At 44.0% G+C, this 12,489-nt stretch overlaps 1 protein-coding gene across 3 annotated transcripts in view; it reads right to left on the bottom strand.

Annotated features, from left to right (window-relative positions):
- The window catches only part of LOC117466813 (fibronectin-like), a 53,809-nt gene that overhangs the window by 21,071 nt on the left and 20,249 nt on the right, over positions 1 to 12,489 (bottom strand). The window contains exons 20-28 of one of the 3 annotated variants that reach the window (XM_071207053.1): positions 2,952 to 3,215; positions 2,697 to 2,747; positions 2,355 to 2,444; positions 2,047 to 2,241; positions 1,392 to 1,655; positions 1,137 to 1,187; positions 806 to 895; positions 507 to 701; positions 23 to 286 (exon numbers count right to left, since the gene is read on the bottom strand). The exons of 1 other annotated variant lie outside the window; for it this stretch is intronic. In XM_071207053.1, the coding sequence (XP_071063154.1) occupies positions 23 to 286; positions 507 to 701; positions 806 to 895; positions 1,137 to 1,187; positions 1,392 to 1,655; positions 2,047 to 2,241; positions 2,355 to 2,444; positions 2,697 to 2,747; positions 2,952 to 3,215 (1,464 nt within the window). Of the gene's footprint in view, positions 1 to 22; positions 287 to 506; positions 702 to 805; positions 896 to 1,136; positions 1,188 to 1,391; positions 1,656 to 2,046; positions 2,242 to 2,354; positions 2,445 to 2,696; positions 2,748 to 2,951; positions 3,216 to 5,790; positions 5,980 to 6,092; positions 6,183 to 6,434; positions 6,486 to 9,066; positions 9,332 to 10,519; positions 10,715 to 10,827; positions 10,918 to 11,169; positions 11,221 to 11,440; positions 11,705 to 12,489 lie in introns of those variants that run through there. One more of the 3 variants, XR_004554307.1, reaches the window with a different exon arrangement.

The following is a 12,489-nucleotide window of genomic DNA, read 5'->3' as shown; positions in this document are numbered from 1 at the left end:
TGTATACGCAGCAGACACTCACTGGTGGTAAACACAGCGCTCTCTCCTCTACTCAGTGAGTTCTCCTGCTCTGAATGTAGCGTAGCAGTGTACTGGGTAGCAGGCCTCAGGCTCAGGAGGGTGTACTGAGAGAGGCGGGCGGGCAGGCGCAGCTTCTTGGGGTTGGAGCCCTCCACAGTCAGGAAGAGACGGTAGCCGGTGATTTTCCCATGAGGGGCGGACCACATCATCACAGCACTGTCCTCAGTCACCTCGGTGAAACGGATATATCTCGGAGCGTCAGGCTCTAAAAAGAAACATCAATAACACTGTCAGAGGATGTGATGTGTTTGACTTAAACTTTAGGGCTTCTGAACACACAGTATATATTACGGGGGGGGGGGCACATGATCAAATTATGATATTTAAAGAACAGAATCATTAGAATAGGCAGATGTTGGTCATTGCACACCAACTACAAATGTTATTTTCAACAACTTAAGCTTTTCCTAACAAAAGTATTTTACCAGGCAGTGGATTTCCAGCGGTGTTGACCTGTACAAAGAGAGGCTTGCTCTCCAGGCTGTCCTCCACAGAGTAGATACTGATGTTGTACAGCTTCCCAGGTAGGAGGTCACTCAGCGTCACAGATGTTGCCGTGTCAGGGAGAGTCACCTCCGAGCTTTCACCTTCTAGTGAAGGCCTGTAGACCACACGATAGCCTGCGCGGAGAGACAGAAAATACGGGTCACGTAATTGACACAGATGGGTTTGAACTAGCGACAAATGGGGAAACATGTTGGCTGCTACATGTGTCGTAGCATACCAGTGATTGGGGCCAGTGGTTTTTCCCAGCTGATCATGATGGAAGTTTCTTCCACCTCATCCACTTCCAAATCAACAGGAGCATCAGGTGCTGTGAAACAATTTAAATGTGAGAAGGAAAATTACAACCACATCTTTTTCACAGGATCACTTGATTTATAATCCTTGCCACATGTTCATTAGGCTGCTTTCAGGTTTGGGATTGGAAACAACACATTAAAGTTGAGCAACTGTATTTTATTGTGAGAATTGTAAAATAAAGAAACATGAAAGTGTGTTGTGTATCTGCTGACCTGTGGTGTGTGTTGTGGAGAGAAAGAGATTGTCCTCACCTTTATCTGTAACCTCAAAGTCGTTCCCAGTGTACTTCGCACCAGGCAGCTCTGGAAGAAAAAATACATTTTAGGCAGTGCTACAATATTTTATTAGAATGATGGTTTCAAATATTCTGCCTACACCAATGATTGCGCTAACTGCGATTTTGATATTGCACTAGTCTATATTATGGTTTGTGGAAAATATTTTTTTGTTGCGCAGCCCAAGAAAACAGTGCTTTATATTTGTGTGTATACGCAGCAGACACTCACTGGTGGTAAACACAGCGCTCTCTCCTCTACTCAGCGTGTTCTCCTGCTCTGAATGTAGCGTAGCAGTGTACTGGGTAGCAGGCCTCAGGCTCAGGAGGGTGTACTGAGAGAGGCGGGCGGGCAGGCGCAGCTTCTTGGGGTTGGAGCCCTCCACGGTGAGGAAGAGACGGTAGCCGGTGATTTTCCCATGAGGGGGGGACCACATCATCACAGCACTGTCCTCAGTCACCTCGGTGAAACGGATATATCTCGGAGCGTCAGGCTCTAAAAAGAAACATCAATAACACTGTCAGAGGATGTGATGTGTTTGACTTAAACTTCAGGGCTTCTGAACACACAGTATGAGTTATATTATTTGATGAATTTCCTTTCCAATGGTATGTTCCAGTTTTAAGAATTGGAAACTTCGACATAGATAACTAAGTGACAAGGCCACAGGATGAATTTCAGGGTTATTTTGCAGAGCAAAATAAACAAGATAGACAAGAAGAGCAAGTCAAATATGTCTAAAGATAGGGCGATGCAGGGGGGGCATATGATCAAATTATGATCTTTAAAGAACAGAATCATTAGAATAGTCAGATTTTGGTCATTGCACACCAACCACGGATGTTATTTTCAAGGACTTAAGCTTTTCCTAACAAAAGTATTTTACCAGGCAGTGGATTTCCAGCGGTGTTGACCTGTACAAAGAGAGGCTCGCTCTCCAGGCTGTCCTCCACAGAGTAGATACTGATGTTGTACAGCTTCCCAGGTAGGAGGTCACTCAGCGTCACAGATGTTGCCGTGTCAGGGAGAGTCACCTCCGATCTTTCACCTTCTAGTGAAGGTGTGTAGACCACACGATAGCCTGCGCGGAGAGAGAAATATTACATATCATTTTGAATATGGAATGGTCACAGATGGGTTTGAACTAGCAACAAATGGGGAAACATGTTGGCTGCTACATGTGTCCTAGCATACCAGTGATTGGAGCCACTGGTTTTTCCCAGCTGATCTTGATGGAAGTTTCTCCCACCGTACCCACTTCATAATCAGCAGGAGCATCAGGTGCTGTGAAACAATTGAAATGTGAGAAGGAAAATTACAACCACATCTTTTTTACTTTATCTTTACAGGATCACTTGATTTATAATCCTTGCCACATGTTCATTAGGCTGCTTTCAGGTTTGGGATTAGAAACAACACATTAAAGTTGAGCAACTGTATTTTATTGTGAGAATTGGAAAATAAAGAAACATGAAAGTGTGTTGTGTATCTGCTGACCTGTGGTGTGTGTTGTGGAGAGAAAGAGATTGTCCTCACCTTTATCTGTAACCTCAAAGTCGTTCCCAGTGTACTTCGCACCAGGCAGCTCTGGAAGAAAAAATACATTTTAGGCAGTGCTACAATATTTTATTAGAATGATGGTTTCAAATATTCTGCCTACACCAATGATTGCGCTAAATACGATTTTGATATTGCACTAGTCCATATTATGAATTGGGGGAAATAATGTTTTGTTGCGCATCCCTAGAAAACAGTGCTTTATATTTGTGTTTATACGCATCAGACACTCACTGGTGGTAAACACAGCGCTCTCTCCTCTACTCAGCGTGTTCTCCTGCTCTGAATGTAGTGTAGCAGTGTACTGGGTAGCAGGCCTCAGGCTCAGGAGGGTGTACTGAGAGAGGTGGGCGGGCAGGCGCAGCTTCTTGGGGTTGGAGCCCTCCACAGTGAGGAACAGACGGTAGCCGGTGATTTTCCCATGAGGGGCGGACCACATCATCACAGCACTGTCCTCAGTCACCTCGGTGAAACGGATATATCTCGGAGCGTCAGGCTCTAAAAAGAAACATCAATAATACTGTCAGAGGATGTGATGTGTTTGACTTAAACTTCAGGGCTTCTGAACACACAGTATGAGTTATATTATTCGATCACTTCACTTCACTTGTAGCATCCCATAATCCCCTCTCTTTCAGCCCTGTTTCAAAAGTGCTGATTCTCTGTCTGTTACTTTAGATGAAAATAAGGAGCCCCTCCCCACGCCCCTCTGAGAGAGATTTGGTTAAAAAACACACAATGTTGCTCTAGGAGGAGATGCAGGTGATAAAGTGGGGGGGGGGGGTTACCTTGGTTGGTGATTGGCTAATGGTGACCCAAGCCAAAAAATCGTAATGACATCATAAAGTGGCCAAAATCTGATCAGCTCATTTCCAGACAGGTCTTTATATAAATGGATCAGGACAAAAAGTAAGCAAATCTTTTTCCCTGAATCTTTCAGAGTCTCTTTACACAGAGGGGACACATGTTTATGTATAAAACACATAAAAATGTGGATTTAGCTTAATACGTGATCTTTAAAGAACAGAATCATTAGAATAGGCAGATTCTGGACATTGCACACCAACCACGGATGTTATTTTCAACAACTTAAGCTTTTCCTAACAAAAGTATTTTACCAGGCAGTGGATTTCCAGCGGTGTTGACCTGTACAAAGAGAGGCTTGCTCTCCAGGCTGTCCTCCACAGAGTAGATACTGATGTTGTACAGCTTCCCAGGTAGGAGGTCACTCAGCGTCACAGATGTTGCCGTGTCAGGGAGAGTCACCTCCGAGCTTTCACCTTCTAGTGAAGGCCTGTAGACCACACGATAGCCTGCGTGGAGAGACAGAAAATACGGGTCACGTAATTGACACAGATGGGTTTGAACTAGCAACAAATGGGGAAACATGTTGGCTGCTACATGTGTCGTAGCATACCAGTGATTGGGGCCAGTGGTTTTTCCCAGCTGATCATGATGGAAGTTTCTTCCACCTCATCCACTTCCAAATCAACAGGAGCATCAGGTGCTGTGAAACAATTTAAATGTGAGAATGAAAATTACAACCACATATTTTTCACAGGATCACTTGATTTATAATCCTTGCCACATGTTCATTAGGCTGCTTTCAGGTTTGGGATTGGAAACAACACATTAAAGTTGAGCAACTGTATTTTGTTGTGAGAATTGGAAAATAAAGAAACATGAAAGTGTGTTGTGTATCTGCTGACCTGTGGTTTGTGTTGTAGAGAGAAATAGGTTGTCCTCACCTTTATCTGTAACCTCAAACACGTTCCCAGTGTACTTCGTACCAGGCAGTTCTGGAAGAAAAAATACATAGTTTAGACCAGGACTTTTAGGCAGTGCTACAATATTTTATTAGAATGATGGTTTCAAATATTCTGCCTACACCAATGATTGCGCTAACTGCGATTTTGATATTGCACTAGTCCATATTATGGTTTGTGGAAAATAATTTTTGTTGCGCATCCCAAGAAAACAGTGCTTTATATTTGTATTTATACGCATCAGACACTCACTGGTGGTAAACACAGCGCTCTCTCCTCTACTCAGTGAGTTCTCCTGCTCTGAATGTAGCGTAGCAGTGTACTGGGTAGCAGGCCTCAGGCTCAGGAGGGTGTACTGAGAGAGGTGGGCGGGCAGGCGCAGCTTCTTGGGGTTGGAGCCCTCCACGGTGAGGAAGAGACGGTAGCCGGTGATTTTCCCATGAGAGGCGGACCACATCATCACAGCACTGTCCTCAGTCACCTCGGTGAAACGGATATATCTCGGAGCGTCAGGCTCTAAAAAGAAACATCAATAACACTGTCAGAGGATGTGATGTGTTTGACTTAAACTTCAGGGCTTCTGAACACACAGTATGAGTTATATTATTTGATGACTTCACTTGAGCAAGTCAGACATGTATAAAGACAGGGCGATGCATGGGGGGGCACATGATCAAATTATGATATTTAAAGGTCCCCTATTATACTTTTATCATCAATACATTATAGGTCTCAGATATATACAAAACATGTATCTGAAGTGTTCGGCTCAAAAACACCAAAGAGATCATTGCAGCATCCCATAATCCCCTCTGTTTCAGCCCTGTTCCAAAAGTGCTGATTCTCTGTCTGTTACTTTAGATGAAAATAAGGAGCCCCTCCCCACGCCCCTCTGAGAGATATTTGGTTAAAAAACACACAATGGTGCTCTAGGAGGAGATTCAGGTGATAAGATGGGGGGGGGGGGGTACCTTGGTTGGTGATTGGCTAATGGTAACACAAGCCAAAAAATCGTTATGACATCATAAAGTGGCCAAAATCTGATCAGCTCATTTTCAGACAGGTTTTTATGTAAATGGGTCAGGACAAAAAGTGAGCGAATCTTTTTCCCTGAACCTTTCAGAGTCTCTTTACACAGAGGGGACACATGTTGATGTATAAAAGACATGAAAATGTGGATTTTGTATAATAGGTGATCTTTAAAGAACAGAATCATTAGAATAGGCAGATTTTGGTCATTGCACACCAACCACGGATGTTATTTTCAACAACTTAAGCTTTTCCTAACAAAAGTATTTTACCAGGCAGTGGATTTCCAGCGGTGTTGACCTGTACAAAGAGAGGCTTGCTCTCCAGGCTGTCCTCCACAGAGTAGATACTGATGTTGTACAGCTTCCCAGGTAGGAGGTCACTCAGCGTCACAGATGTTGCCGTGTCAGGGAGAGTCACCTCCGATCTTTCACCTTCTAGTGAAGGCGTGTAGACCACACGATAGCCTGCGCGGAGAGAGAAATATTACATATCATTTTGAATATGGAATGGTCACAGATGGGTTTGAACTAGCAACAAATGGAGAAACATGTTGGCTGTTACATGTGTCGTAGCATACCAGTGATTGGAGCCACTGGTTTTTCCCAGCTGATCTTGATGGAAGTTTCTCCCACCGTACCCACTTCATAATCAGCAGGAGCATCAGGTGCTGTGAAACAATTTAAATGTGAGAAGGAAAATTACAACCACATCTTTTTTACTTTATCTTTACAGGATCACTTGATTTATAATCCTTGCCACATGTTCATTAGGCTGCTTTCAGGTTTGGGATTGGAAACAGCACATTAAAGTTGAGCAACTGTATTTTATTGTGAGAATTGGAAAATAAAGAAACATGAAAGTGTGTTGTGTATCTGCTGACCTGTGGTGTGTGTTGTGGAGAGAAAGAGATTGTCCTCACCTTTATCTGTAACCTCAAAGTCGTTCCCAGTGTACTTCGTACCAGGCAGTTCTGGAAGAAAAAATACATGTTTAGGCAGTGCTACAATATTGTATTACATTACATTACATTACATTGCATTTAGCTGACGCTTTTATCCAAAGCGACTTACAATAAGTACATTCGACCAGGAAGACACAACCTTGAAGAAAACAGAATCATATAAGTACATCAGGTTTCATAGAGCCAAGCATTTCAAGTGCTACTCAACTGGCTTTAGATAAGCCAGTCCTTTATTAGTATATAAGTGCTCTGTTAGCAGTTATTTGTTAGTAATTCTATCGCTCGAGGTGGTGTCGAAAGAGATGAGTTTTCAGTCTGCGCCGGAAGGTGTGTAAGCTTTCTGCTGTCCTGATGTCAATGGGGAGCTCATTCCATCATTTTGGAGCCAGGATAGCAAACCCACGTGTTTTTTTCTGATGGGAACTTAGTAGGGATGTCCCGATCACCTTTTTTTGCTCCCGATCCGATTCCGATCATTTGATTTTGACAATCTGCCGATACCGATTTTTCCCGATCCGATCTTTATGCAATGCATTAAGAGAAAAAACAAGGTAACGGATAACGGCTGGTCATCCAACGCGATGAATTCAGCTATCTTGGCTGTTATTGTGTTGGCCTTTTCACTGTTCTGGGGCAGTTTCTCTTTCCTTTTGAAAGTCTCTGAAAGTGTCCGTTGTTTCAGTGCCGTTACCTGAGTGGCCGCTGTGTACTCGCCGTGTTGTTGTTGGTGTTTGTTTCTCAGGTGGCGTGTTAGTTTGGTCGTGTTGAACGTAGCTCTGTTCTTTCCACCACGCGGAACCTCCGCCTTGCAAACATTGCATCTGGCTGTTGCACTGCCTTCGCTTTCAATTTTATAATACTTCCAAACTCCTGACATTTTCTCTGTCCCGACTCCCGAGTCACCAGCTGAACGTAGCCTCTCGTTAACTTGCTGCTACTATTAGACACTGCGCCCACTCTGTTGCCAGATTTCAGAGAAATAAGCAACCAGGTCTATGAAAACAAGCCCAAAGAAAGCAACACATACATGATGTTGTGTAATTTTAAACCAAAACTAAGTCCTCAGGATGACTTTAAGACGTGAACATGGTCATTTTTGTTTTGTAACATTAAATAAAAAATAAAAAAATTATATAAAAAAAAAAAAAAAAAAAATCCCGATCCCCGATTTTTTTCTCCCGATCCCCGATTTTTTGAAAATCACGTGATCGGCTCCGATCCCCGATCACGTGATCGGATCGGGACATCTCTAGAACTTAGGTCCCCCTCGCAGCGAGGGTACAGCGAGTCGTTTGGCTGATGCAGAGCGTAGTGCACGCGCTGGGGTGTACAGTTTAACCATGTCCTGGATGTAGGAAGGGCCAGATCCATTCGCAGCATGGTACGCAAGTACGAGTGTCTTGAAGTGAATTCTAGCAGTTACCGGAAGCCAGTGAAGGGAGCGGAGGAGCGGAGTGGTGTGGGAAAATGTAGGAAGGTTGAAGACCAGACGAGCCGCTGCATTCTGGATGAGCTGCAGAGGTTGGATGGCACATGCAGGTAGACCAGCCAGGAGGGAGTTGCAGTAGTCTAGGCATGAGGTGACGAGAGCCTGGACCAGAAGCTGCGTCGCTTTCTGGGTCAGCTGGGGACGTATCTTCCTGATGTTGTAGAGCGTGTATCTGCAGCAGCGGGTTGTAGCAGCTATGTTTGCAGTGAAGGACAGGTTGTTATCTAGGATCACACCCAGATTCCTTGCAGTCTGGGTCGGGGAAACAACAGAGGTGCCGATGTTGATAGTCAGGTCAAGAGTGGGACAATCTTTTCCCGGAAGGAAAAGCAGTTCAGTCTTGTCAAGGTTGAGCTTGAGGTGATGAGCGGACATCCACTGAGAGATGTCAGCTAGACAAGCAGAGATGCGTGCGACGACCTGGGTCTCTGAGCGGGGAAAGGACAGAATTAATTGGGTGTCGTCAGCGTAGCAGTGGTATGAAAAACCATGCGGGCTAATGACAGATCCGAGCGAGTTTGTGTACAAGGAGAAGAGGAGGGGACCAAGAACAGAGCCCTGAGGGACCCCTGTAGTTAATTGACAAGGGTCGGACTCTGACCCTCTCCAAGTTACCCTGCAGGTACGGTCTTTGAGGTATGAGGTGAGGAGGGAAAGTGCAGAGCCTGAAACTCCAAGTTCTTGGAGAGTGCGAAGGAGGATCTGATGGTTCACCGTGTCGAATGCAGCAGACAGGTCCAAAAGGATGATGACAGAGGAGAGGGATGCTGCTTTGGCAGTGTGTAGTTCCTCAGTAACATATTTGAAATATTCTGCCTACACCAATGATTGCGCTAAATGCGATTTTGATATTACACTAGTCCATATTATGATTTGGGGGAAATAATTTTTTGTTGCGCATCCCTAGAAAACAGTGTGAGGTGTCCCTGAGCAAGGCACCGTTCCCTACACTGCTCCCCGGGTGCCGTACATAATGGCAGCCCACTGCTCCTAACACTAGGATGGGTCAAATGCAGAGAAACCGCACCTGTACTGTGTAATGACAATAAGTTGACTATCTATCTATCTTTATATTTGTATTTATACACATCAGACACTCACTGGTGGTAAACACAGCGCTCTCTCCTCTACTCAGTGTGTTCTCCTGCTCTGAATGTAGCGTAGCAGTGTACTGGGTAGCAGGCCTCAGGCTCAGGAGGGTGTACTGAGAGAGGCGGGCTGGCAGGCGCAGCTTCTTGGGGTTGGAGCCCTCCACAGTCAGGAAGAGACGGTAGCCGGTGATTTTCCCATGAGGGGGGGGACCACATCATCACAGCACTGTCCTCAGTCACCTCGGTGAAACGGATATATCTCGGAGCGTCAGGCTCTAAAAAGAAACATCAATAAACACTGTCAGAGGATGTGATGTGTTTGACTTGCACTTCAGGGCTTCTGAACACACAATATGAGTTATATTATTCGATCACTTCACTTGAGCAAGTCAGACATGTATAAAGATAGGGCAATGCAGGGGGCGGGGGGGAACATGATCAAATTATGACATTTAAAGGTCCTCTATTATACTGTTTTTCATCAATATATTATAGGTCTTGTCAGGGTTTGAGTTTTTGTGTCTAGTTTTGGGGTTATTTTGCTGTTCTGTCCTCCCTGTCGTTACTTTACCTGGTGTGTCTGATTGTCTAATTGTGTTCACCTGTTGCCCTTGTTTTTCTCCTCCCCTGCCCGGCTGTTTCTCGTCTCGTGATTACCCCTCCCTGTATTTAGTCTTTTCTCTTCCTGTGTTCAGTGTTGGTTCATTATTTGTCGTTCATGTCTCCCTTCATGTTGGTCACAGTCCCTTTTTGTTTGGATGCTACCTCGTGCCTTGTGGATTCTTGTTTTTTCAGCTTTTTGTGAATAAAGCTCGCCTTTTGTTCCATTTTGAAACCTGCTTCCCTCCTCATTCTGCATTTGGGTCCTATTTTTCCCCAACCCTGACAGGTCTCAGATATATACAAAACATGTATCTGAAGTGTTTGGCTCCAAATACCAAACAGATCATGCATTGTAGCATCCCATAATCCCCTCTGTTTCAGCCCTGTTCCAAAAGTGCTGATTCTCTGTCTGTTACTTTAGATGAAAATAAGGAGCGACTCCCCACACCCCTCTGAGAGACATTTGGTTAAAAAACACACAATGGTGCTCTAGGAGGAGATTCAGGTGATAAGATGGGGGGTGGTTACCTTGGTTGGTGATTGGCTAATGGTTACACAAGCCAAACAATCGTTATGACATCATAAAGTGGCCAATATCTGATCAGCTCATTTCCAGACAGGTTTTTTATATAAATGAATCAGGACAAAAAAGTGAGCGAATATTTATTCCTAAAACATTCAGAGTCTCTTTACACAGAGGGGACACATGTTTATGTATAAAATACATGAAAATGTGGATTTTGTATAATAGGTGATCTTTAAAGAACAGAATCATTAGAATAGGCAGATTTTGGTCATTGCACACCAACCACGGATGTTATTTTCAACAACTTAAGCTTTTCCTAACAAAAGTATTTTACCAGGCAGTGGATTTCCAGCGGTGTTGACCTGTACAAAGAGAGGCTTGCTCTCCAGGCTGTCCTCCACAGAGTAGATACTGATGTTGTACAGCTTCCCAGGTAGGAGGTCACTCAGCGTCACAGATGTTGCCGTGTCAGGGAGAGTCACCTCCGATCTTTCACCTTCTAGTGAAGGCGTGTAGACCACACGATAGCCTGCGCGGAGAGAGAAATATTACATATCATTTTGAATATGGAATGGTCACAGATGGGTTTGAACTAGCAACAAATGGAGAAACATGTTGGCTGTTACATGTGTCCTAGCATACCAGTGATTGGAGCCACTGGTTTTTCCCAGCTGATCTTGATGGAAGTTTCTCCCACCGTACCCACTTCATAATCAGCAGGAGCATCAGGTGCTGTGAAACAATTTAAATGTGAGAAGGAAAATTACAACCACATCTTTTTTACTTTATCTTTACAGGATCACTTGATTTATAATCCTTGCCACGTGTTCATTAGGCTGCTTTCAGGTTTGGGATTGGAAACAACACATTAAAGTTGAGCAACTGTATTTTGTTGTGAGAATTGGAAAATAAATTAACATGAAAGTGTGTTGTGTATCTGCTGACCTGTGGTGTGTGTTGTGGAGAGAAAGAGATTGTCCTCACCTTTATCTGTAACCTCAAACACGTTCCCAGTGTACTTCGTACCAGGCAGCTCTGGAAGAAAAAATTCATAGTTTAGACCAGGACTTTTAGGCAGTGCTACAATATTTTATTAGAATGATGGTTTTAAATATTCTGCCTACACCAATGATTGCGCTAACTGTGATTTTGATTTTGCAATAGTCTATATGGTGATTTTGGGAAAAACCAATTTTGTTGCGCAGCCCTAGAAAACAGTGCTTTATATTTGTGTTTATACGCATCAGACACTCACTGGTGGTAAACACAGCGCTCTCTCCTCTACTCAGTGAGTTCTCCTGCTCTGAATGTAGCGTAGCAGTGTACTGGGTAGCAGGCCTCAGGCTCAGGAGGGTGTACTGAGAGAGGCGGGCGGGCAGGCGCAGCTTCTTGGGGTTGGAGCCCTCCACAGTGAGGAACAGACGGTAGCCGGTGATTTTCCCATGAGGGGCGGACCACATCATCACAGCACTGTCCTCAGTCACCTCGGTGAAACGGATATATCTCGGAGCGTCAGGCTCTAAAAAGAAACATCAATAACACTGTCAGAGGATGTGATGTGTTTGACTTGCACTTCAGGGCTTCTGAACACACAGTATGAGTTATATTATTTGATGACTTCACTTGAGCAAGTCAGACATGTATAAAGATAGGGCGATGCAGGGGGCGGGGGGGGGGCACATGATCAAATAATGATATTTAACGGTCCCCTATTATACTGTTTTTCATCAATACATTATAGGTCTCAGATATATACAAAACATGTCTCTGAAGTGTTCGGCTCAAAAACACCAAAGAGATCATTGCAGCATTACCCATAATCCCCTCTGTTTCAGCCCTGTTCCAAAAGTGTTTATTCTCTGTCTGTTACTTTAGATGAAAATAAGGAGCCCCTCCCCACGCCCCTCTGAGAGATATTTGGTTAAAAAGAACACAATGTTGCTCTAGGAGGAGATGCAGGTGATAAGGGGGGGGGTGGTTACCTTGGTTGGTGATTGGCTAATGGTGACCCAAGCCAAAAAATCGTAATGACATCATAAAGTGGCCAAAATCTGATCAGCTCATTTTCAGACAGGTTTTTAAGTAAATGGATCAGGACAAAAAGTGAGCGAATCTTTTTCCCTGAATCTTTCAGAGTCTCTTTACACAGAGGGGACACATGTTGATGTATAAAAGACATGAAAATGTGGATTTTGTATAATAGGTGACCTTTAAAGAACAGAATCATTAGAATAGGCAGATTTTGGACATTGCACACCAACTACGGATGTTATTTTCAACAACTTAAGCTTTTCCTAACAAAAG

Source organism: Pseudochaenichthys georgianus, chromosome 21 (assembly GCF_902827115.2).
Source record: "Pseudochaenichthys georgianus chromosome 21, fPseGeo1.2, whole genome shotgun sequence".
Lineage (NCBI taxonomy): Eukaryota > Metazoa > Chordata > Actinopteri > Perciformes > Channichthyidae > Pseudochaenichthys > Pseudochaenichthys georgianus.
This window is presented reverse-complemented; position numbering and strand designations above follow the sequence as displayed.